Source organism: Clarias gariepinus, chromosome 2 (assembly GCF_024256425.1).
Source record: "Clarias gariepinus isolate MV-2021 ecotype Netherlands chromosome 2, CGAR_prim_01v2, whole genome shotgun sequence".
Taxonomy (NCBI): Eukaryota; Metazoa; Chordata; class Actinopteri; order Siluriformes; family Clariidae; genus Clarias; species Clarias gariepinus.
Window position 1 is genome coordinate 48,203,688 of NC_071101.1, and position 25,853 is coordinate 48,229,540.

The 25,853-nt window shown below is 37.7% G+C and overlaps 2 protein-coding genes and 1 long non-coding RNA gene across 3 annotated transcripts; 1 reads left to right on the plus strand and 2 right to left on the minus strand.

Moving 5' to 3' along the window:
• Positions 1–203: 203 nt before the first annotated feature.
• LOC128515043 (hatching enzyme 1.2-like) lies at positions 204–2,632 on the minus strand. Its single transcript, XM_053489043.1, has 8 exons — positions 2,561–2,632; positions 2,378–2,408; positions 2,176–2,241; positions 1,865–2,017; positions 1,658–1,775; positions 1,372–1,550; positions 420–501; positions 204–330 (listed from the first exon to the last, which is right to left on the minus strand). The coding sequence occupies exons 1-8, from the start codon at positions 2,630–2,632 to the stop codon at positions 204–206; spliced, it is 828 nt and encodes a 275-aa protein (XP_053345018.1).
• Positions 2,633–10,302: 7,670 nt separating this feature from the next.
• On the minus strand, positions 10,303–11,598 carry LOC128515091 (uncharacterized). Its single transcript, XR_008356588.1, has 3 exons — positions 11,129–11,598; positions 10,485–10,604; positions 10,303–10,370 (listed from the first exon to the last, which is right to left on the minus strand). It is a non-coding gene; the product is annotated as an uncharacterized LOC128515091 (long non-coding RNA).
• A 7,669-nt stretch (positions 11,599–19,267) lies between these two features.
• LOC128515000 (tripartite motif-containing protein 16-like) lies at positions 19,268–23,036 on the plus strand. The gene is made up of 6 exons (XM_053488966.1): positions 19,268–19,710; positions 20,800–20,895; positions 21,075–21,308; positions 21,438–21,609; positions 22,251–22,310; positions 22,408–23,036. Exons 1-6 carry the CDS (start codon positions 19,330–19,332, stop codon positions 22,944–22,946), a joined length of 1,482 nt encoding a protein of 493 aa, XP_053344941.1. The 5' UTR covers positions 19,268–19,329; the 3' UTR covers positions 22,947–23,036.
• The last annotated feature ends 2,817 nt before the right edge of the window (positions 23,037–25,853 follow it).

Sequence of the window (25,853 nt, forward strand, 5' to 3'; positions counted from 1 at the left end):
TATTAATAAACTCAGTTACAGCAGATAGAAAATCCTTTGGAAGGATAGCAGAGAAATTCTAAGCACAATGTGCCAAAACGGCTGTTCATACGTTACAAAATTTGTAGAACATGAGAAAAATATCAGAATATTTTTTGTATTATTTTCTGCAAACAATTTGCAAAAGCATTGTGAATCATCTGGTGATGATAAGAGAGCGGAATTTAATTGCAATAGAGACTCTTGACACGCAGAATATCATTTATGCTCATCTTTTCGGCCTGTCCAATGGAAACGTTACTGCGTGGTATAGGTTTTATGGTTGGCTTGCCGTTCTTGGAGAAAGCATTTCTGGACCAACACAGTGTATACACAATTAATACTTTGGCCTTGGAGATAATTTGTTTATAAAACAAAAGTCAGTAAAAGTAATACTTTACCTTGTATAGTGCATGACAGAATTGTAGTCATATGGTGTTTTTAAATTGTTGGTTTTGCGCTTCTTAAAATTATTTTCCATCCCTGTAAGGTAAATCAAACACATAATTACAGTGTTGATTTTTCTTTTATTTCACTGTCACAAGAAAAGCTTCTAACATTACAATAAGAACAATGCATCATTATTTTTCTTTTCCTATCTCTATATTAAATATTTACAAATATTTATGCATTAACTTTGCAAGTTTAATCAAGAAATTTTAAATGCACTAATTCACTAAATAACATACTACATGTCTTTTTATTAATTATAAAAAATCTCTTCCAAAGTAACCTGAAGCAGGCTTTTAATGTCAAGCATTTTACTATAGTTTTTGAATCCATCTGGAAGTTAAGTCATGTCAACTGGCCATCTTTTTTGTTAGATAGATATCTTTCATTACTCAAGTAGGCTTTTCGATCTAAGGTAAGTTGGAGAGTTCATCATATTTGAGTTCTACAAGGCCAGAACTATTCCTCATACATAGTGCAGATGTTGAGACAATGGAGAAGTTGAGGCCATGAGGGAGGGTCATTAGAGAGTAGAGCGGGTTCTGTTAGGCAGATAATAGAGAGGGATTAGGGATTAAGGTGTGAAGAGGTCTTCCTCAGGTTGAATGAAAGGGTAGCATGAAAAATAGGAGACAAATTGTGCCTAATACCTCCACCTCTGTTGAGAGATTTTCAAGTTGGGTGGAGAGTAGTGAAATGTATCTACTTAAAAGGAAAGGTTTTCAGGTGATGAGTAGTGAAATGTATCTAGCTAACAAGAAAGAAGTCCAAGTAGTTAATACTTTATTTTTGCTAAACCAACTAAATCCAGCATCATGTTCACTGTCACTGTCAGGTGCAAAATAAAATTGAACTGATTTTATTGATGAGACACAGGTAATGATGAATGTTTGCTTGACTTACCGGGTTCGATATTTTCATAGAGGATTTTGACGTGCTTGTCACGGTCACTACGGGACTGTTCATGGTGGAAACCCAGGGCATGAAGAAGCTCATGTTGGATGACTTTGAAGAAAACACACCCATTTCGGTCTAGAGACAACACCTGCTCTCCACCAATGCGTCCCACATAGGAGTAGCACCTGTACAAAGATCATAAATCTCTCAACACTACTTTCTTTACATTAAAGCAGATTTGATTTGAAAAGTAATTTTTAAAAATGTCTGTTAGAATTAAAACTTGAAGTACCCCTCGTCTGACTTTATATGAATGTAGTCTTTTTCATCTTCGCGAGGTATGAATCGGACACAGGTCAATTTTTCGAAGGACTTCAGCCCATCCTTAATAACTTTTTTTTCAGAACATGCTGCACAACAAGTCAAAGAGAAGCTATTAATGGTAATTAGTGAACTCATCAGGGTCTTACTTTGAAATCAGATAAGAGGTGATACTCACAGAACTGCCTGGAAATGACATAGGGCACATAAACCTTCCCATTGCCACTTTTATGCCACTTGCATTTGCTATATGTACACTCATCTGCATTCTGGAGACCGGTGTTCACCGCTATGTCTCCATCAAGAATGGTGAAGCCTCTGTTTTCCTTTCCTGTTCAGTAAAACACACACCTGTCTACTTGACACTAAGAAAACTACTGGTAATCTGTAAGCCATATAATTTTAATAAAAGTCACAAATAAAGATATGACTGAAAAATACGCAGATAAGTTGTAAAATGTATAAAGATCTAAACAGGTGTTTGTTTACCAGCATTCTTGTTAGCTCGTTCAATTATGGCAGATACAGAGAAATAATCCTGGTCAATGTTGTTATCTGAAATGGATGGATTTGGTAAATTTGTAAAATAAAGTATTTTTCTCTTAGTATGAAGTAGTTATACCAGGTAATATACTATTTAAACTATACATAAAAATAAATTATTAAAACTCTGGATCTAGTATCATCTTACCAATCTCCTCTGATGTCTCATTAACCAATGCCTAAGTAAAAATATTTTAAAATATTTGTAAGCTGCTATTTTTAATTAGTAAATATGTAAACAGCAAATAAAACAATTTGTAAATGCATTTTTTTAGGTTTATTCCACATGACATATTATGTAGATTTTGGATTGAAGATTTAGTTTACTCACCTTTGTGGTACAGCGCTGAACCAGTGTGATGCTGAGCAGCAGCAGGAAGAGGAAGTGCTGTACAAGGTGCATGATGGAAGTCAATTTCAGCACACCAGCACTGAGACTGGAGGATGCTCAGACAGCACTACATTTTAAATACACTCAACTTCCTCTTTACACATCTCAGCTTCTGTTTCACATAGGGTGTGATGACGCAGAAAACAGAACTAGAACGTCTTACACAAATCCCTGGGTATCTGTTCTTGTTATTTTACTTGTAACACTTTAATTATAAAATTCTTACAAAAACTTCTTTGAAAATTTACAAAGTTTTGAACAAGGTGTGACATAATTTTGTATTCTAATGATGACTATATCCGTTGTTAAGAAGAATGTGTCAACTTAGTGTATTTTACCCTGGTGCAGAGTGAAATTAATTTTTAAGACTGAACTTGTTTTGGTATCATATATTATTAAATGGAAATTGAAATTAAATAGAATTTTAAAAATTTCAGAAGTGCATTGATGGAAAGATAATTATTCCCTCAAGTAATATATATATAAAGAAAATCAATCCAGCATAAACAACCTGGATCAATTTATTTAGTTTATGCAAGTAACCACACTGTAAAAAAAATAAAAAATAAAAAAATACATAAATGTTGAATGAATTAATACTGTATTGTTGGCCCAACTTACATACAACAGGTAACACTGTGTTCTTGAAAACTTTGGAGACATAGACTAAATAAACAAAAAAATCAAGTCGAGCCAGCAATTCACCTTCGTTGAGATGCAATCAGGTGATTTATAAGACCCCGCCCCCTACCCCCTGCTGGAGTGCACCATCAAACTTCACTAAAAAGGTGAATATGGGGATGTTTTGTAGACTCTATTATTTTTAATGAGTATTTTTTAAAGATTTGTTTATTTTTTTAAATAAAACATGTTTTAGTTAGCTTACAGGTTTAGACAGTTTAGACAGTTAGTGTTATATACGTGAGCCTGTTGTGTTAGAGGAGCACACTGTAGAGGAGTTAGGGAGCTAAACATTCATAATCATATTGTCATGGTGCCCACACACACACATAACCCACACACACAGGATCTTTTAACCTAACATACACAGAGACTTCTAAGCCTGCTACCCACTCTCGTGCTCCTACGAGCGGTGTACCACACATTCACGCTCCTACGAGCGACACACGCACACCTGCGCTCCTACGAGCGGCGTACCACACATTCCATACACGCATACCCAGGCTTAGAACAAACATCACTTAAAACCTAAATTAAAGACAGGAAGAGACACTAGAGACAACGGGAAAAACCTAGAAACCAAAGGACAGAAGACACAATAAACAGTACTCACATCATACACAAGGTAACCCAGCTGGCATTTTAACGTGGAGTCAGCGTTGAATCAACGTCAGGTGTCAGAGTTGGATAACCGTTGGATTTTGTTTAGATTTTGCAAATCCAATCAACATTAAAATTTCAACGTCACTAAAGTCCTGCTTTTCAACAGTTTATTTTGTTAAACTGTTTTCACTAAAGTACTGAAGTTTTCAACAGAACAAACACCTTGAAATGGATACATAAACGAGTTAGTGGACATGTAGAGTCAGCTAGGACAAAGGTAATTGGTAAAAGCAAGACCAGGAAGAAGATTAATAAAGACATTTCACTGATTAAAGAAACATGCTTTATTACAAAAAAACATTTTACACAAACACGTGTTGAACTAGAACAGCCCAAACACTGGGCCACATTGAACATGGCTGGTTATTTTTTCCTTTTTTCTGCCACCGCCACCCATCCTCTCTGGTGCATATTTTAAATATTTGGCCATGTGTTCATTTATTTTTGTTGTTGTTGTATCAAATGAGCTGAACACTGCGTCTGATGAAAAAAAAAAAAAAAAAAGATCATTATTAGCAAACGCTAACCTCTCCAATATTTTGTACATATCAACTTGTGGCATTGCCAATGTTTCAACTATATAAATTAGTATTTACTAACATGCTTGGGTGAGCAAGAAAAGGCAGTTGGTAGTAACCAGTACTGCCAGTAGAGAAGTTAGTCTAGAGCCCTGGAGTATTATATATAATATTACAGTATGCTCTGTAGAGTCCTCCAACTAAAATGATTTCTTATGAATTATTATTCTGCTTACTATATTCTATATTATTTAAAACATTGTTAAAAAATGTTAAAGAAAACTCACCACAGATGAGCTTGTAAAGATGGGTCTTCATAAAGGACACCTTCCCACTCCTTCCTCTGAGGCTCATTAGAGTCTTCATTTTATTTGTCATAGTTCTGCCATGGTAAAACAGATTCATATTAGAGTATTATATTGCAATCAAGTTCATTATAAAAATGTAGCGCATGACAGTATATGACAGGGAACATCACTATGGGGTGTAACGGTTCACAAAATCAATGGTTCGGTTTAAAACGATACACTTATCACAGTTCGGTACGTTTTTGATACAGCAAAAATAAATGCCAGAGAACTGTCCTTAATTTTTTTTTTTTTATTATTAAAACTAACATCATAAAGTAGCATATTTTTTACTTTGAGCAATGGAGCAATTGAATGTAAATGTAAATAATTGACTCTTAGGAGCATATAAAACAAAATGGCTGCTTGTAAAAAATGAAATGTAATATTTTGTACTTATAAACAAATATTTATTTTAGTTCAGATCAGCATTTGAGGGCAGCAATGTTATTCATAATGCAGAAATAAAACTGACGTAACGTTACTTGAAAGCATTGTAGCCTACTATTCCTGCCAAACTTTCGAAGTTACTGTTAGTTTTACTACAATAAATCAATGGCACAATGTGTCTTTCTGGTTTCCACGTCAGCTCTGTTTGATCCGTTAATAACAGAAATGTGACTGTTTTTTACTAGATCTCGCAACGATGGTATTACTTAAGTGGCGAATTCAAATGAGAGTGGTTTCTTTACTGGATCTCTTAGCGCTGTGTAGTACAAGATCGGCTCGCGCTGCTTTGGTCCAAACTGATAAACGATCTGTCACGAGTAGCTCAGTTTCGTTCCGCTTACATTACGTTTGCGATTTGAGGGTATGGTCGCGCCAGCATCTCTTACATTATGAGCGAGATCACGACGCACTATTTGAAATAACTGTTCGGTTTGAAAATGCGTACCTAACACCGACCCGAAAGCCTTGTACCGCATGGTTCAATACGAATACACGGACCCTTACACCCCAACTATAAACTAATGCAAAAACGGAACAAAGATACTTACGCAGCCATTGACTTCTTTACATGGTCTGCAGCATCAACCCCTCCTAACCTCTTCAGATGTTTACTCTGAAAAGGAACAACAAGACATTAAAACCAGAAAAAGTGGTCAAGTAGAGTCCAGCATAAAGCAGGCACATGAGGACAAGGACACCAAGGTGAAAGGTATAGTTCACTTTGAAATAAAATTTTGGTATGTTTTAGCTTACCTCAAGGGCATCCAAGATGTAGGTGTCTTTGTTTCTGCAGTAGTTTAAATTTTGATATTTTTAGGTCCCATAGACCTGGTTTAATTCATATGCTGTTCCAGCAGAGGTGGCAACGCGAATTGTATCCTTGATATCAACAAGAAGCTGAAGAACTCTCTTCTGAAATTCTAGCCAAAAAAGAAGGGACCGATTATTATTTCTATAATAAGTGAGTATGCTCTACACCACAAAATCAGTTCATTTTTACACAAAACAAAAGCACTGCAAAAACTTAATTTTACCAAGAATATTTGTGATATTTCTAGACAAATGTCTAATTTCTATTTAAAATACATCTAAACACTTAAAATAAGACACCTTAAAAGTAACTTGTATTTACTAGGCAATTTTCACTTGAACACACTGCTAGTGGGGGGAAAAAAAAAGAAAAACTTGTGTTACAATGTGCTCATGTGAAAATAAATCTGGTTAGTTTGAAGAATCAGCAAAGAGTCATATTGAACTGTTTAGTCTGATTCAACTTAAACTTTGGGGACAGCTAGGGACACTGGAAGACTCCTAATTATTCATCAGCAAAATTAAGAGAATAACTTTACTTTTTTCAGACATAGGGAAGTCTTCCCTCCTCAATTTGCTTGACCCTGAGGAACCCCGACGCCGTCTCTGAGAAAGGGATCTGGACCGACACTCTTGGCCACTCCTAGGGCTGAATGATCTGGTTTAAAAAATACAAATAAAAAAGGGAAATTGCTACAGCAGTAATTGCAACTGAAGTATAATTCTAAGTAGTTGGAATTATAATTTTGTGTCGCAATTTACACTCACCTAAAGGATTATTAGGAACACCTGTTCAATTTCTCATTAATGAAATTATCTAATCAACCAATCACATGGCAGTTGCTTTAATGCATTTAAAGGTGTGATCCTGGTCAAGACAATCTCCTGAACTCCAAACTGAATGTCAGAATGGGAAAGAAAGGTGATTTAAGCAATTTTGAGCGTGGCATGGTTGTTGGTGCCAGACGGGCCGGTCTAAGTATTTCACAATCTGCTCAGTTACTGGGATTTTCACGCACAACCATCTCTAGGGTTTACAAAGAATGGTGTGAAAAGGGAAAAACATCCAGTATGCGGCAGTCCTATGGGCGAAAATGCCTTGTTGATCCTAGAGGTCAGAGGAGAATGGGCCGACTGATTCAAGCTGATAGAAGAGCAACTTTGACTGAAATAACCACTCGGTACAACCGAGGTATGCAGCAAAGCATTTGTGAAGCCACAACACGCACAACCTTGAGGCGGATGGGCTACAACAGCAGAAGACCCCACCGGGTACCACTCATCTCCACTGCAAATAGGAAAAAGAGGCTACAATTTGCACGAGCTCACCAAAATTAGACAGTTTAAGACTGGAAAAATGTTGTCTGGTCTGATAAGTCTCGATTTCTGTTGAGTCATTCAAAAGTTAAATTTGGCGTAAACAGAATGAGAACATGGATCCATGATGCCTTGTTACCACTGTGGCTGGTGGTGGTGGTGGTGTAATGGTGTGGGGGATGTTTTCTTGGCACACTTTAGGCCCCTTAGTGCCAATTGGGAATCGTTTAAATGCCACGGGCTACCTGAGCATTGTTTCTGACCATGTCCATCCCTTTATGACCACCATGTACCCATCCTCTGATGGCTACTTCCAGCAGGATAATGCACCATGTCACAAAGCTCCAATCATTTCAAATTGGTTTCTTGAACATGACAATGAGTTCACTGTACTAAAATGGCCACCAGTCACTAGATCTCAACCCAATAGAACATCTTTGGGATGTGGTGGAACGGGAGCTTTGTGCCCTGGATGTGCATCCCACAAATCTCCATCAACTGCAAGATGCTATCCTATCAATATGGGCCAACATTTCTAAAGAATGCTTTCAGCACCTTGTTGAATCAATGCCACATAAAATTAAGGCAGTTCTAAAGGCGAAAGGGGGTCAAACACAGTATTAGTATGGTGTTCCTAATAATCCTTCAGGCGAGTGTATATATATTTAACATTAAATACCTCCGTCCATGAGTGGAAGACCCTGAGGAACCCCCCAGCCATCTCTGAGAAAGGGATCTGGACTGACTCTCTTGGGCAAGCCTTGGGCTGAATGATCTGGTTAAAAAAAATAAAAAGAACTAAGAAATTGCTACAGCAGTTATTGCTAATGAAGCATAATTCTAAGTAGTGGAATCATTTTGTGTCGCAATTTCTATTTTTACAAAAAAAGTTAAATAAAAATAATAAGAGCATATGACATTTATTGAGGTTTATGCCAAACATTTTCTTACAAATGGAAGATGTGTAGTTCAGACTGCAGCTTTACACTGCTTCATTTATAGTGAAAATGTTGTACTTTTGATCTTATTTAAATTAAATACCTCTGTCTATGATTGGAAGACCCCGAGGAACCCCCACGCCGCCTCTGGGAAAGGGATCTGGACTGACTCTCTTGGTTAGGCCTAGGGCTGAATGATCTGGTAAAAATTTTTTTGAAAATTGCTACAGCAGGTTTTGCAAACGAAGTATAATTCTAAGTAGTGGCAATTTTTTTGTGTTGCAATTTTATTTTTACTGGGTCAGTACATCAAACATTTTCTTACATTTGGAAGTGCTAAAGCACTTAATCAGTGCAATTGGTTCGTCTAGTTTGTGATGTCCATAACAAAAGGAAATCTAATACCATTTACATTGAGTCATTTAGCAGATGCTTTTATCCAAAGCGACTTACAAATTTAGGACTACATTAAGTGAGTCATCGTGAAGAGGCAAAAAACAACGCGAAAAGTGTTCAAAATATGAAGTTTAGGTATTGATTAGAGTAGCATAAGCCCGATAAGTTAGGAATAATAATAATAACAGTGCTTTAAACAGTGTTTATACTGACAATATTGCACTTTTGATCATATTTAAATTAAATACCTTCGATCATTACAAAGAGACTCAGAGGGACTGCTGCTACCATTGTGTGCCAAGGATTGAGGTCTTGAGGGGATGTCCATTTGGGTTCTTTCTGTGTTTTTAGACACTGGGAATGGTTAATATGTCAATAATTTAAAATTACTTTTACACGTATTTGGTTAGTCAACATAAACATTAAAAGTTTAAATTAACATAAAAGACAATTGAGAATTATATTTTGTGGCATTCAATTCAAGTTGTAACCTTTTAGTTCTGGCATACTAAACTTCAAAATATTTCATCCAATCAAAGACAAAATTATTTTTACAAAACCACCTACCTAACTGTGCATCTGTCATTTTGGGAGGAGTTGGAAGAACAAAGTCATCTGTAATAAGCAACAGTCATTTAATAATTATTATTTTTTTTTAAAAACCTTAACTAGTAACTGTAGTGACTAATTGGCCTGATACTGACACAGCCACGGTGGTGATTCAAATGCTACAATGATGTGTACTTAATGCGCATAACTTTTGTTATTCTTTTCTTGGCTTGATTCTCATTACTTGTATTTGCCAAATGTGGCTTTTTTTTGTTGTGTTAGTAGTTGTGCAATATTTAATATAGTGTGACTAGCCGAATAGTGTGACTTTGTGAGTTTGCAGTAAGAACCATTACATCTCTACTATGATTCAAACATACTGAGCCCACCCCCATCTTCATATGACATGATTGTGTGACATGACCCACCACCACGATGTCACTGCCCCCTTTTGACCCCCTTTTCACTCCAACACACACTTTTGTTATTATAAACTGTAAAAATACAATGAAAGCAAAACAGATAAATTTGACCACCCCACACAAAAAAATTCACTGAATCTTTGTTCTGAGTGAGTAACAATCAGAGGCAGCTACAGGCGAAACGTGTTCATTTCACTGTTTTACTTTAAATGTTCCTGCTACCAACCTGACGATCGCACTAGCTGTGCACAAGATTCTTTTGTTGGTTTACTCTAAAAATACAATGTTACAATGATGTAGCCCTTGGGGACATGTAGACATTGCCTTCAGTGCATTGGTTCCTGTAAATTAACACCTACCTTCACAAGGAATAAATGTTCGAATCTTCTTGGTAGCCTTTTCACCTAAAATTAGTAATATGCATTCTGTAAGACAGTAGTCATCTTTCAAACAATTAGGCATACCTGTCTTGACTGTCTTAGTTTGAATTGACATTAATTGAATTGAAAAAGGTTATAAAACCCTACTCCAACCTCATTGTTGTGACAGAGGTATGAAAATAAATGTGAAAACCTAATTTTTTAATTACATACCTGTACTCTTTATCATAAGACCTGGAGAAGATTCTTTTTTACTGTCTTCATTGACAGATGGTTCATCTTAAAGGAAAAAAGTCAATAAATATTTGATAGATTACATATTCTGCAACAATGAAGAAAAAAAGGGAAAAAAAGTCTTACAAATGATCAAATTAGTAAAAGTGCACTACATACCAATTTGGTAGTCGGGATAAATTTTTTTTTTTGGCCTCCTCTTCATCGGTAACTCTTCTTCTGAGCCACTTAATTCAGCAGTTGTAGTAAAATCATACTTCTCGCATTCATTCTTGTCATCTGAAAGTACATACAGCAATGGTAAAATGCATACAAATGAGTAAATCTTAATATACAAAAGCAACTGGGCAAAAATGCAAGTTTGGCTATTATAAAATACTTGTTTCATTTCTATAAGCGGATATCATCTTGCATGCCAACAGTCAACAATAAACGGGCTATTAAATGACTTTTTATTGCATGATACGATTTTGTGAGGAAGGGGCAGGACTAAATAAGCTTTTTGCTTCCTCTCATTTTGTTGTTTTTTTCTGGATGAGACCGTTTGTGTTGTGCTTCTGGTTATGGCTATTTGTTGTTGTTTAAGTTAAAATAAAACAATAAGAGTCTCACCAAAATAAACAAGTAAAACTGACATTATAGCAGGCTAGAAATGACAAAACATACATAAGAGATAGATAAATGCACTTTAATGTTTATGTAAAAGAAAAAAAATAAGAAATGTCCATATGTATGCGTTGACGATTTGAAATTTGTCTTACGTTCATACTGTATGACAAGTCTTTGCCTTACAAAACGCATACCTGACTGAATCTTCATTTTTATTAATGGGAATTTTGTCCATGATTCTTCTGGTTCTTTGCAGGCCTTCAACGCTCTCGCAGCTCCTTGTGTAGGCCACAATACACCACCATTCTTAACCCAACATGATGGTATCACTTCCTCCATCTCCATAGTCTCCTCTCTCCACACCGCTCTAGTCCACATTGTTCTGGTCTATAGAAAAAACAAATGAGACAACTGCGAACAAGTGAATGACAATCATTTGTAACTAAAAACTTCTAACATTAAAAGATGAACAGCTATTAGTGGACTCATTTTCTTCTGTCACTTATCCTAGGCTGGTTAGTTCCTTTCAATGCCATGAAGCAATGGCATAAATACGTAGCCACTTTTGTATGGTAGACAAACTGCCTTGTGCTTCAGTTTTTTCTCCTCAATCAGCTCTCGTTTTTGGGTACCTCTTTCACCACGCAGTACAGCAATGTTAATCAGTTTTGAGTCGCATGGACTGGTGAAAAAACTGTCCAAAGTGTTGAGACTGTACACATCACACACACATGTCTTTTCTGGCCTTCTTTCCTTTACCAAGGCAAAGGAATGTCCCAAAAAAAAAAACAGGAGTCCTTCTTCTTAGTTGACACAAATGTCCCATGTGCTGCTGGTGAGAGAGGAATTTTTGAATTGTCCATTTCAGCTATCCTCTTCGATAGTTGTGCAATTGGGTTTTTTGCATTTCTGACACATTTTTTTAGTTTTTGCAGGTGGTTTTCAAACTGAAAGGCAGAAATGTCATTCAAAGATGTTTTAAAGTGCCTTGCATCTTCAAACAAGTGGATCAGGGCATGGACATTATAGGATGGAAAGATCGGGCTGTAGAGCTTGGTAGATGTTCTATAAAAATATACTAGCCTGTTTAGCAATTAGTCTGTTTAGCTACTAGCTAGCTTAGCAGCTAATGTGCATAACAGCTAGTAGGCCTAGCCAAGTCTGTCTTGTGTGTGTTTAGCCCCTTGCATGTATTGTCTCTTGTGTTTAGTCCGCTACGCTGTTTAGTGTGTCTTGTCTGGTTCGTATTCCTTGTCTGTACTGTATATTAGTGTGTAATCCCTAGTCGGTGTATGTATTCATTGATTAGTTCTGTTTATAGCATGCTCCAAGTTCAAGCCAACTTCCTTTGTTCATGTTTGTTTGGTTCTTGTTTGGTTTGTTTATTAAAAGTCTTTGTTTCACCATCATCCCCCTCTGCGTCTATGCCTTGCAACACCATGCCCACAGTCCAACACCTAACAGTACGTGACAGCATGACCCGGGGAACACCTGCACACAGTGAACTGTGTGTAAATCATCAACTGCCTGTGTATCAGCTGATTTCTACACCAGCTTTACATCCTGAGCAGAAGGTGAGTGCTCAGAAGTATTTGTCTCTTTTCAAGAACACTACTGAGCACATCTTAATCATGGAGATGATATTAGTGACAGCTCTGTTTCAGTTAGAACAACATTTTCCATAATATTTATGAATACATTAATACCATATGTTCAGCAGTTAAAACAGCGGTTCTTAAACGTTTTACAGCAAAGGACTCCTTTAACTGTAAAACAAACACCTCTGCATACATTTACCTATAGTGCATTTCCAAAAAATATTTTTTATGTTATTCAAAAAGTAAAACTCGCATTTTAGATTCATTACCCATAAAGCTCATGGCCTTTTTGTTTTCATTTAAATGATAATTGCTTACACCTTCATGAAAATCAAAAATCTAGTATGTCAAAATATTAGACAACCACCCTCTCTTCCCCCCCTGCACTCCAGGTCTGTGAAAAGGATGTTCACCAGATCTTTCTGAAACAAAAGAGAAGGAAAGCTCCAGGCCCAGACCGCGTTACACCAGCCTGTCTGAAATCCAGCTGGCTCCCATCTTCACACAGATCTTTAAGAGATCACTGGAACAATGTGAAGTGCCTTTGTGCTTTAAACGTTCCACAATCATCCCTATTTCAAAAAAACCTAAAATCACAGGATTTAATGACTTCAGACCAGTCGCCCTAACATCTGTGGTCATGAAGTCATTTGAAAGACTGGTGTTGGCCTATCTGAGGGACATCACAGGACCCTTACTGGACCCCCTGCAGTTTGCTTATAAAGCAAACAGTTCTGTTGATGAGGCAGTCAACATGGGACTGCACTTCATCCTTTAACATCTCGACAAACCAGGGGCTTATGCAAGGGTCTTGTTTATAGACTTTTCATCAGGTTTTAATACCATCATCCCAGCACTGCTTCAGACCAAACTAAACCAGCTCTCTGTTCCTAGCTCTATCTGTCACTGGATCACCAGATTTCTGACAGACAGGCAGCAGCTAGTGAGACTGGGGGAATTCATGTCCAACAGCCACACCACCAATACTGGAGCCCCTCAGGGATGCGTTCTCTCCCCACTGCTCTTCTCCCTCTACACCAACAATTGCACCTCTACAGACCCCACTATCAAGCTCCTGAAATTTGCAGATGACACTACAATCATCAGCCTTATCCAGGACGGTGACGAGTCTGCATACAGAAGTCAAGTCGAGCAGCCCAAGCCACCTTTTATTTGAACTTTTGCAGGCGGGTCGACGCTATAGAGCACCAAACACTAGGACAGTCAGGCACAAAAACAGTTTTTTTTCCCCAGGCAATCTACCTCATTAACAGTTAAACGTCATTCTAACTGTCAATAAATATATGTGGAATATTGTGTACAGTACCACTGTGCAATATACTGTGTAATACCACAGATTTCAGATATTTATGTAACTTATTTAAAAGTATCTCACACCTTACTCTTGTCACCTCTCTTACACCTTACTGATGTCAACCTTTTTTTTGTGTCATCCTGTTTTGTCTTGTCATTTCTTTTTTTGTTCTGGAGGCTCTGTCACTAAAACAAATTCCTTGTACGTGCAAGCGTACTTGGCAATAAAACTCTTTTCTGATTTTGATTCAGAATATTTTACTTCGATCATGGGGAAGACTGCTGACCTGACAAGTTGTCCAAAAGATGATCATCTACACCTTCCAGAAGGAGTTTAAGCCCCGTTAGGTCAAACACTACCACCAACTATTTCACTGACCACGATGTTGCTTGTTGGCCAGCCATCTCACCTGACATTTCATGGAAAAGATGAGATAAAATCTGGGATAAATTCACAAGCTGAATGCTTCAAGTGTTTAACAGCTTAATGCAGTGGGTTACAAAAAAACACCAACTATTTAAAAACATGTAGCAACTTATACAGTATATATGTACTGTGAATGGAATGTTCAAGAATAAGAGTATCATAAATAATTAAAATACTCATGTAAACAATGAGTGTGACATTTGAAATACAGTTTATGTAAAAAAAATAGAATATTATTCAGAAGTGTTTAAAATTTAAAATTATGGAGGAAAAAAAAAAACAAACACACTCACACACTATATAACAGGACAGGAGCTGGACAAAACAGCATGACAAGAACATTCAGTCAAACATAACACCATACTAAACTAAACAGGATGATGCAAGACCTGAATCAACTGAAGACACAGCTATTTAGAATGAAACTAATGAGCTACCTTGGTTCAGGTGAGTGCTCCCATCACCTGACCGAGGTGAATTCTAGGAAATGGAGTTCACCCAATATACAAAGAGACAACGAACACAGCACCCTCTAGGGGTTATTCCTGACACTAGAATGCCAGTTCAATACTTTTTGATGCAGGAATTTTAATGTAAATCACACAGTAGTCCAATAACTAGACATTATAACTATCTTGTGAGTTAATTCTCATTTACTTAATTGCTTCAGCTATTTCTGCTGTAATCAACATTTTGAAAAATAAATGTTTTGAAGTGACCCGAATGGAGAACTGTGATTTTTTTACTAGTTGCAATGTATTTGAAACTGTACATATAATTAAATAGGGATATTGCTATTAAAATACACTGTCGTTTAAGTAGACCTTACTGGTACCGTTCCTCAAATCACAGATTTAGTTACGTTAATAAAACTTCAATAGTTAAGTAAATGTGACAATACAAGTAAGAAATATTTCCATGTATTAGTAAATATGACTTAAATGACACTTAATATGATAAAGATAAGAATATCTATTTAGATTAGTGCACAGAGGAAGTAGTTCAATAGATCAGCATCGGTTCCCCTGTCCAGTGTGTCTGGATCTCCCGACGTAAATAAATAATTGTTAAATGTAGTCTCTAGTTAGTGTTTAGCACTGTTGCCTTGTACCTCCAGGGTCCGGGTTCGATTTCCAGCCATGGTCGATTCTCGTCTCTGTGTGCATGAAGTTTGCATGTTCTCCCTGTGCTTGGTGGGTTTCCTCTGGGTACTCCGGTTTCCTCCCACAGTCCAAAGATATGCAGGTTAGGCTAATTTGCGTTCCCAAAATTGCCCGCTTTGTGTGAATGGGTGTTTGAGTTTGTGTATGTGTGTGCCCTGCGATGGATTGGCACCATGTCCAGGTTGTACCCTGCCTCGTGCTCTAGGCCTCCTGGCATAGGCTCCATGTCCCCGCGACCCTGAATACAGGGTAAAGCGGTATGAAAGATTGGTAAATGAGTGAGTAGTCTCTAGTTTTTTTTTTTGTTTTGTTTTTTTACTGTAATGAAATATTTCTATTTTGGGTCATCAACAGTCATATAAGCATTTTACTACCTATCATACTGTGTATTGTGTTGTTTGTGACAAAATTTTTATTTGATTTAAATTTGATTTGAATTTGTGCTGCTTTGTGACAATAACCATTATTAGAAACACAAATATACAAATAGACCAAGAGAGAAAGAGAAAGAGAGAGAGAGAAACTTGAAACTGGTATTCATGTGTTGTTGAATTTTGATTTATATATATATATATATATATATATTTTTTTTTTTAATGTATTATATGGTTGATCTGGTCATCACTATTTTGATCGTTCCAATTATTCTCCATTCTTTTGCATTTGATTGATGTTCCCAAGCAGCTGTAAATGTGTGTTAATTTAAACTGAATTGCATTGATATTCCTGCTCTTTACTTAGAGAGAAAAAAGTGCTGGAGTGTCATTCCTGTGCTCACTGCCCGCACTACACCAACAGCACTGTGAAAAGGTCTTAGACATATGCAAATAACTGCTGTAGAGCAGGCATGTCATAAAACATGTTTCAGGTACGGTGTGGGCAGTTTTATAAGGAAATAAGCTGCTTAGTTTTACAAAACATCCTGCCTCTTTTTTGCATGCATGCAAAACTCAGCAGCTTTCATTTAGTCTTATCTTTTTTCCTGTAAAGTGCTATTTTGCTTTCGATTCTGACCTACAGACATTCTATTGTATTTTATTCATTCATCTATTTTTGCTAGGATACTAATGTTAAGAATACTAATACAAATCCGAAATGCCTTTTTAAAAAATGCCTTTTTTAAAAAAAAAAAAATGAAGTCATGAAATAAACCTGCACCAATAAAAAAAAAAAAACAATTGTCCTGGATATGAAAGCAGGAGAAATTGAAAGTGTGGTGTAGAAGTGTGTAAAGATGAGTGAATGTCTGAGTCACACACACTGAATTAGTCTGCTGAATTCGTTTTAAACAGAGTGGAGTTGAACAAGCTTCCATGTATAAACTTTGGTTAAGACATGTGTTTCGTGAAAATGCTGCCTTGGAACAAATTTCTGCACGATATTTATTTCATACCTTTCCCTCTCTACTAAAAGCATTTTATAAGTCTAACTTATGGTTTGGTATTTTATATATAAAGAAAAGGTGTTTAAAGGTTAAGGTAAAAATAGGTGTATAAAGATAAATAAAAGTGAGTGGTGAAAGTGCTCTAAAAACTTTTCTGGTTTCTGTTTGGCTGGGATTGTCACAGAATTATAATGCTGTCATGTGTGATCCTGAATAACTGAGCTGTGATGATCTTGGTTTAGTACGAGTGTTGAAGAAACAGACACATCTCGAGTCATCATTCAAAGATCAAAGACTTTGCTGTACGAACATCTAGAGGGAGTTCATTCTACCACCTCTGTGCTAAAACAGGAAAAAAGTCTGGATAAATATCTTCCTCGATCCGTGAGAGATGGTGGAATAAGATGAACAGTGCAGGAGGATTGGAGGGAACGTGGTGCAGTGTGTGGTGTCATTAGAGAAAAGAGATAAGTAGGTGCTGGAGAAGGTTAAAAAACAAGATGTGCTGCTGCATTCTGAATCAGCTGTAGATGCTGAATGGTGGACAGAGGCAGACCTGCCAGGAGTAAGTTGCAGTAGTCCAGTCTTGAAATAACAAGGGACTAAACAAACACATGAGGAGCCTGTAAAGAAGGGAATGGGCGGATTCTCCTGATGTTGTAAAGAAGAAATCGACAGGAGCATGTAAGATTAGCAATGTGTGGGGAAACTGACAGATGATTATTTACAGGTACCCCAAGATTGCATGCAAAAGCAGTGATCCAATTGTTGTGCATGGTCTTGACCTGGGGATGAATCACCAGGAATGAACAGCAGTTCAGATTTACTCAAATTGAGCTTCAGCTGATGAGCTGCTATTCAGGATGAGATGTCTGCCAGACATGCTGAGATCCAGATGGAAACCTGAGTGTCTAAGGAAGGAAAAGAGAGTTGTGTGTCATCTGCATAACAATGGTATGAAAATCCATGCGATGAAATGGGAGGAAAGGGCTGGTGGATTGCTGCAATTTTCCCATCAAAGAATGTGGAAAAGTCATCAGCAGTCAGAGAGAATGGGGAGGAAGGAGTAAGGAGAAGATATTGTGGAGTTTGCCAGGATTATGTGTAGAGGCTTCAAGCTTTTCTGTAGAAGGTGTTTTTCGCAGAAGTCACGTCACAGGAGAATTTGAAGAGAAGAGTCCAGTAAGAGACAAGATCTGGATTAGGCTCTGATTTCTTTTTATCTTCTCTCTGCAGTTTTTAATTCTCTCCTGTTGTTGTGCAATACATCGGATAGCCAAGAAGCCTTCCTTGGTTTAGAGTACAGAGGGCATAGGAGATCCATGGATGAGGAGAGAGAGGTGAGGAAAGTTTCAGTTGCAGTCTCTAGTGGTAGAGAGTAAAAGGAGTCTGGATCTGGGAGCGATGATGGGATGCATGAAGACACAGAAGGGGAGACAGAGTGAAGGTTTCTGCAGGTAAAAGAGAAATTTTGGTGGTTAGATTACATACAATATGCACCAAAATATACAGTACTGAAATAAAAAGATGAAGAATATTACCTTGCTATCATATGTGAGTTTATTTCTTCTGAAAGAAACTAACATACAAGCTATTGCGATATTTATTTACCACGGTATGCATAATGCAATAGTTTAAAGTGTGTATGCAGTGTCTTGCTTTACACACATACACAAAAATATCCCACAGCAAAAGCCATTGCAGACTCCTGCAAAAGAAGATGTTTTACTCATTTAATAAAGTCACAGTTCCTGGGGGATCTTCACAGTTGAACACACTCTGCTTTAACATGACCTATGGTGTAAGATTGGGAGAATGGGACAGGTATGGGAAGGAATTATTCTTTCACCTGTTTCAATCATGGTCAATGTTCATGACCAATTCCATATGAATGAAAATAGTCCAAACCTAGGAATTCTCTTTCATTTAGAATAACCTGTATTTACTGTATAATTATTTTGGTATTACATATTTATTGTTTCAGAGAATCAGAAAGTGAATATCAAGGAAAAACTTATTTTCTTCTATATGCTCATGTTGATTTCTACTTAGATACTCTTAAAGACTGTGGTCTAAACCCCAATACTGGAGAGAACACAAGATCTACACCCTCAACGTAAAAACCCTTTCTGACATGAGAGGGGAGGAGAACACTTTTAAAGTGTGTGTTTATTTTAATTAGATTAGCTACACATCTACATAGGTTATACTTATGCACTAAAGGGAGATGAAATGGTAAAGAGAAGAGTATTAATATATGCTCTCCTCCTCTCTCTTTTTCTCTCTCCCACACAAACACACAACCAGGAACTAACTCCTCATTTCAGATAAAACTAAACCCATCTCTCTCTCTCTCTCTCTCTCTCTCTCTCTCTCTTAGTAGAACAGGACCAGCTCATCTGCCCAGTGTGTCTGGGTCTCCTGAAGGATCCGGTAACTACAGGGCATCTACAGCTGTCCTCAGTGAAAAGATACTTTTACTCCAAGGCCTGTTCTACGCAGAAACAACATGCTGGCTGAAGTAGAGGAGAGTGAGAAGAGGAAGACTGAAGTCCAAGCTGCTTCTTCTGCTCACTGTTACACTGGACCTGGAGATGTGGAGTGTGATTTCTGCACCGAGAGAAAACACAAAGCCGTCAAGTCCTGTCTGATGTGTTTAGCTTCATTTTGTGAAACTCATCTAAAATCTCACCTGGAAGTTCCTGCTTTAAAAAAACACACATTAATTGAAGCTTTAGCAAAACTCCAAGAGAAGATCTGCTCTGAACATAATAAGCTGATTGAGATCTACTGCCGTACTGATCAAACCTGCATCTGTTATTTGTGTACGATGGATAATCACAAAGGACACGACACCGTCACAGCCGCAGCAGAAAGAGCTGAGAAACAGGTGAGAATGAGAAAGATTTCCAGGATAAGTTTGTCTTAATTATAGCTTTCTGGAGAGAAACATGTGAACAGTGTTGAGCTACTTATGCATTACAGTAATAACTAGTTATTCCTCAGTCAGAGTAATATATTACTATTCTTAGCTACTATCTAAAGTAACACATTACTTTTAAATTTGCTTAAACCTTATTAACCTTCCAATCACAGAACCCCTTTATGATGATGCCTGAATGAAAGTTACCCATATCAGTAATACCTTAGTTAGGTTGGGGTGGTTTCTTTGGCAGTAGTCTGCCTCACAAGCTAGAATCTGGGCAAGAACCAAAGAGTGACATGAAAAATATAACCTTTAAATGAGGAACAGGAACCTGACTGCACAAACGTCACCATCATTTCCATTTGTTTATGTTTTGTATGTGCGCATTGTGCCGCATCCAGTCAGATGGTGCTCTTGGTGGCTGTCCATGTTGACCAATCATAATTTATCTATGTGTATGAAGGTTTGCTTTTATGAACAGCAGTCACAACTTCTATTTGTTTACATTTGTGACTAACTAGTGTAATGTGTTCGACCCTTTTTGCACTAGCAGCACAATAAAGCCCAGACACCAAACGAGGTCTTAAAAAGGATAAAAAAATTTTTTTACGTAAAATGGGGTAGGAAAGGGTTAAAGGAGAGAGTATTGAAAGAAACACACATCACTTTATTCCATACCTCATGTTCCACTTGTACTGTTCTTGTTAAACCTACATGCCATATTAACTACAGTAAATTAAACATTCTGCACAGACAGCTTAAATAATATGTTTAAATTACACATTTTAATATTTTTCTTTCTATTACAGTACAACACTCTAAACTGTAAATTATAAAATTGTACATTTACCTTTTTGCGTTTCCACTCTACGTTAACTTTTTTTAGGTCACAGTCATGTGAGAATTTCGAAACTGTGTATGGTTGTGTGTTTGACAAATAACGTTTTTATTTGAAATTCACAGCTCTAAAAAACATGACTGTTCCTGTACCAGACATTAATATCTGTAGCTCACATTTTATTAAAAGCTAAAAATTACTTAATTTGTCCTCAGAGTGAGTTAAAGGAGAAGCAGATGAAATCCCAGCAGAGAATCCAGGAGAAGCAGAAGAAGGTGCAGGAGCTGAAACAGGCTGTGAACACTATAAAGGTGAGCAGTGAGCAGAGACAGAGCTGCTCCTAGAAACACACACAACATGGACAACATGGAGTCATTTAGAGTCGCAGTAAGAGAGGGAATGATAGATGAGCTTTAAATCCTGTGTGTGTGTGTGTGTGTGTGTGTGTGTGTGTGTGTGTGTGTGTGTGTGTGTGTGTGTGTCCTAACAGCTGAGTGCACAGACAGCAGTGGAGGACAGTGAGAGGATCTTTACTGAGCTGATCAGCTCCATGGAGAAAAAGCGCTCGGAGGTGACGGAGCTGATCAGAGCTCAGGAGAAGACTGAACTGAGTCGAGCTGAACGACTCCTGGAGCAACTGGAGCAGGAGATTGCTGATCTTCAGAGGAGACTCACTGAGCTGGAGCAGCTTTCACACACACACGATCACATCCAGTTCCTCCAGGTAACACTCACTGTCTGATCTACACACACAGCTGTTCCTCACACACTCTCTAAAACACCTCCTGTTAATGGAACAGTGAATGTCCTCTGATGTCACAAGTGTGTTTTACATTTAATTTGCTTTCTGTAGGCTTTAGCTTCTGGACGTCAATCTCCTCCATTCACAAGACCAGATTTTCAGACATCCAGCATCAGTGTCCATCAACTTCTCTCATTTGATGGAGTGAGGAATTCTCTCTCAGATCTGAAGAAGAGACTCGAGGAATTCTGTGAGGAGGAATTCAACAAAATCTCTCTACATGGTAAGAGGTTTAAGTATCTCGGGGTCTTGTTTACGAGTGAAATGTGAGGTTGGCCGGAGAATCGGAGCAGCGGGGGTGGTATTGTAGTCGCTTTACTGCACTGTTGTGATGAAAAGAGAGTTGAGCCAAAAGGCAAAGCTCTCAATCTACCGGTAGATCTTTGTTCCAACCTTCACCTATGGTCATAAGCGTTGGGTCATCTAGTAAGGATGTCACCAGGACGCCTCCCTAGGGAGGTGTTCTTGGCACGTCCAGCTGGAAGGAGACCACTGAGCAGACCAAGGACTAGATGGAGAGATTATATTAGTTATAATGGAGAGTTAGCTGAGGCAGCTGGGGAAAGGGAAGTTTGGGGTTCCCTGCTGGAACTGCTACCCCCGCAACCCGACTTTGGATAAGTGGTTGAAGATGGATGGATGGTAAGAGGAGCTGTTCCTGCTGAACAAACACAATGATTAATGTCTTTACTCACTCTGTGAAGTCTTATTTCTTAGCAATGCTCCTGCTGACCTTCCTGCAGACAGTTTGAACTAAAATACTTATTTAAAATGAATAAACTGACTGTATCACTTTAAACTGTTTCGATCTTTTATGCAACCTGATGATGCTTTTTGTCTTAATTTCTATTTTTCTTTCCACAGCCGCAGCAGTTCAAATCTTTTTACCACCAGAGCCACAGAGGAGAGAAGAGTTTCTGAAATGTATGTCTCTCTCTTTCTCTTTTCACATGAATATACAGTTTTCTATGAATAAAATCCAGCATGTTCACATTATTAACATTATTCTCTTTTATTTTAGACTTCTGTTATCTGACTCTGGATCCCAACACGACACATCGTAAACTCATTCTGTCTGAGAAGAACAGAGCGGTGAGATACAGTGGGAGAGAGCAGCAGTACTCTGATCATCCAGAGAGATTTGACTCCCACATTCAGGTGTTGAGTAAGGAGAGTGTTTGTGGACGCTGTTACTGGGAGGTGGAGTGGGACAGTATGGGATGGGTGTACATATCAGTCTCATATAAAGACATCAGCAGGAAAGGACGGGGTAATAAGTGTGGATTTGGGAGCAATAATCAGTCCTGGTGCCTGTGGTGTTCATCCTCTTTGCCTCTATCTTTTTATTACAATAAAATTAGGACTGCTCTTAAAGCTCCATCATCCTTCAGAATAGGAGTGTATGTGGATCACAGTGCAGGAACTCTGTCCTTCTACAGCGTCTCTGACACGATGAAGCTCCTCCACAGAGTCCACACCACATTCACTCAGCCTCTGTACGCTGGGTTTGGGCCCAACTGGTGGTCTAACTCTACTGTAAGATTGTGTGATCCAAAATAATGTGCATAGTAAAATTCCTGCACATTGCCACATTGTTGTTCAGTCTTTTGTCTCACTAACACACAATCCAGCTGCACAAACAGCTCAGTAGTTTAACACAGCAACAATTAAAGAGAAAATATTAACATGTCAACCATTAATATCGATATATAAATATATACACTACCGTTCAAAAGTTTGGGGCCACTTTCTAACTCCATAATGGTTCCTGATTTTTATTTCCTTCTACATTGTAAAGGAATGCTAAAGGCGTCCAAAAATGCATTAATGTCCTTTGTTAATATTGAGATGTGTCTGCTACTTCTGCTCTGTAAAGACTTCATAATGCTTCTAATCTGAGGTGCTGTTAATTGGTCATTTTTCAGTAAAGTTGTACTGTATCTAGGTGAAGAGCTGTGCTGAGATTTAACACATCAGAGTTTGATCATTGAAGCTCCACATGCAAAACTCCAAAGTAATAAAAATGTATCCTTAGAGCTCAGTATGGGCTTCACTTTAGGTTTACCTCACATTTACATTATTAAAACTCTCAGACAATTAGAATGCAGATGTTATAAAACACACATAGATTATCACTGCCATTCTGTAAGACCAAATACTGTGGAGGTTTATAATGTTTTGTCTGTCTGCTGTGTATTCAGCATTTCCTTAATCTCATTAAATTTGTAATAAACCATGTGTTCATTATGAATGTTTATTGGCTGCCAGATATAAATTAATCATTTAATTAATCTAAACCACATCAAAGAAACATTTCATGTAGTAATGAAGTTTGTGTATTTAACTCATTTTGACAAAAAAGAGAGATAAAAACTAAGAAGTTCTCATGATTGTTCAGCATTTTGAAGTAGTTGTAAATATCTTTTTCCTACAAATGACTTTTGGTGGAAACCGATCTTCACCTCCGTTTTTTTTTCTTTAACAATGCTGTGTGATAATGAAACCATTCCCGAAATTTTACAATTTTAAATACAGTACATATGAATAGAAACATTATAAACTTTTCAAAAACGAGTGAATAAAGGAATTGAAATAATTCATGCAAAATAAATTTAGATGATTTTGTGCTCTGTATAGTTTTATAAATACACAGGAATTTTCAAATAAAGTTTTAAAGAAATTACTTGCATTTGGATTTTGTTCTGTGACATAAAATAAATTAATTATAGAATGTGTTTAGCTCTGAGTGTACTAATGCACTGACTACTACTTTAACCACTGTGTGACTGCTGTGTTAAAAAAAAAAAAAAACATAACTGAACAAAACAACATTTTTTCAAACAAGCAATGTAACTGGAGGCCTATTAGAGGATTCATTTTAAATCAAGACACTCATTTAATTTTTCATTTTTAATAAAATAAATCTGTAGCAGTGTTAACACAAGACTTTATTTAACATTAGACAGTGCAGGGTTAAAACCTGATAGATGAGAAATCACATTAACATCAGAGAGCTAGACAAAGGCAGAGGAGAGGCAAGATCATAAACACAAGATCTAGCCAGAATAAACACAATCCAGGACTGAGGAGATTGACTAGCAAACTGGAAAGTTCACAATTAATGGTTCATGTGTATTTTATAAGCACTCACAGGAAATGAGTGGAGTTAGTAAAGAAATTTTACAAAATGTGGGTAAAGGCCGCCCTCTAGTGGTGTGCATTTTCATTTTTAGCTAAATTAATGTTCTTAATTCAGTTGATTTTATAGTAAACATTTTAATTGACTCTACAGTGTTCATTACTGTACCTCTAAAATGCTTTATTGTCATGCAGAATGAAAGTCTTTATACACTGTCTTCTAAACTGACATGCATATCACTTCCTCATTGTTTTGTCTTTTTAAGGCTGTCACTTGTCTTCATTTATTTATTTATTTTAACAGAAAAAAAGTGTGAAAAATAAAATCCTGAATTAAAACACTGAAATCCATTGAAAGTTCAAAAACTTCCAAACAAACATATTTATAGTGTTTGTTTAGAACACCTGAGTACGAATAGACTTATATTATTATGAATAATATTATTGTGTTTAATGAAAAAAGACATCAACTGTCATGAATGGGGTGTTGTGGCAAGGTGTTGAACGCCGTGGGCGGAAGGAGCAGGCATAGAGGCAGAGGGGTGGTGTTAACCAAAAAAGAGTCTTTAATAAAGGTTAAACAAAGTATAAATAAAGATACAAACAAAGGAACAAACAAACTTAAACCATACTTAACTTTGTGCTAACAGGGGCCCTCTGGCAAGACACAGACAGGGGAACAAACACACGTCCTGTGACGAGACACAGGCAGGAGGAGACACGAAACACGTCCTGTGGCGAGACACAGGCAGGAGGAGACACAAAACACGTCCTGTGGCGAGACACAGGCAGGAGGAGACACAAAACACGTCCTGTGGCGAGACACAGGCAGGAGGAGACACAAAACACGTCCTGTGGCGAGACACAGGCAGGAGGAGACACAAAACACGTCCTGTGGCGAGACACAGGCAGGAGGAGACACAAAACACGTCCTGTGGCGAGACACAGGCAGGGGACAAACGTAACAAGACACAAAACACGTCCTGTGGCGAGACACAGGCAGGGGACAAACGTAACAAGACACAAAACACGTCCTGTGGCGAGACACAGGCAGGGGACAAACGTAACAAGACACAAAACACGTCCTGTGGCGAGACACAGGCAGGGGACAAACGTAACAAGACACAAAACACGTCCTGTGGCGAGACACAGGCAGGGGACAAACGTAACAAGACACAAACGAGGCGTGGAGCTGAAACTAGACACTAGGGAGGACGGGAGACACTAGAGAGAACAGGAGACACAGGAGACACGGGAAACACAAGAGACACAGGAGACACAAGAGACACGGGAAACACAAGAGACCAAGAGAGGGACAGGACAAGGGCT

What these genes read in the sequence shown, in the direction of transcription:
- LOC128515043 (XM_053489043.1), bottom strand. Translation starts at nt 2,632, where the DNA reads ATGCACCTTGTACAGCACTTCCTCTTCCTGCTGCTGCTCAGCATCACA. An exon ending in TTCAGCGCTGTACCACAAAG is followed by an intron (nt 2,409 to 2,560) that starts GTGAGTAAACTA and finishes ATTTTTACTTAG; the next exon opens with GCATTGGTTAATGAGACATC. An exon ending in TCTGTCATGCACTATACAAG is followed by an intron (nt 331 to 419) that starts GTAAAGTATTAC and finishes GTGTTGGTCCAG; the next exon opens with AAATGCTTTCTCCAAGAACG.
- LOC128515000 (XM_053488966.1), top strand. Translation starts at nt 19,330, where the DNA reads ATGCTGGCTGAAGTAGAGGAGAGTGAGAAGAGGAAGACTGAAGTCCAA. An exon ending in ATCACATCCAGTTCCTCCAG is followed by an intron (nt 21,309 to 21,437) that starts GTAACACTCACT and finishes TGCTTTCTGTAG; the next exon opens with GCTTTAGCTTCTGGACGTCA. An exon ending in GAGAGAAGAGTTTCTGAAAT is followed by an intron (nt 22,311 to 22,407) that starts GTATGTCTCTCT and finishes CTTTTATTTTAG; the next exon opens with ACTTCTGTTATCTGACTCTG.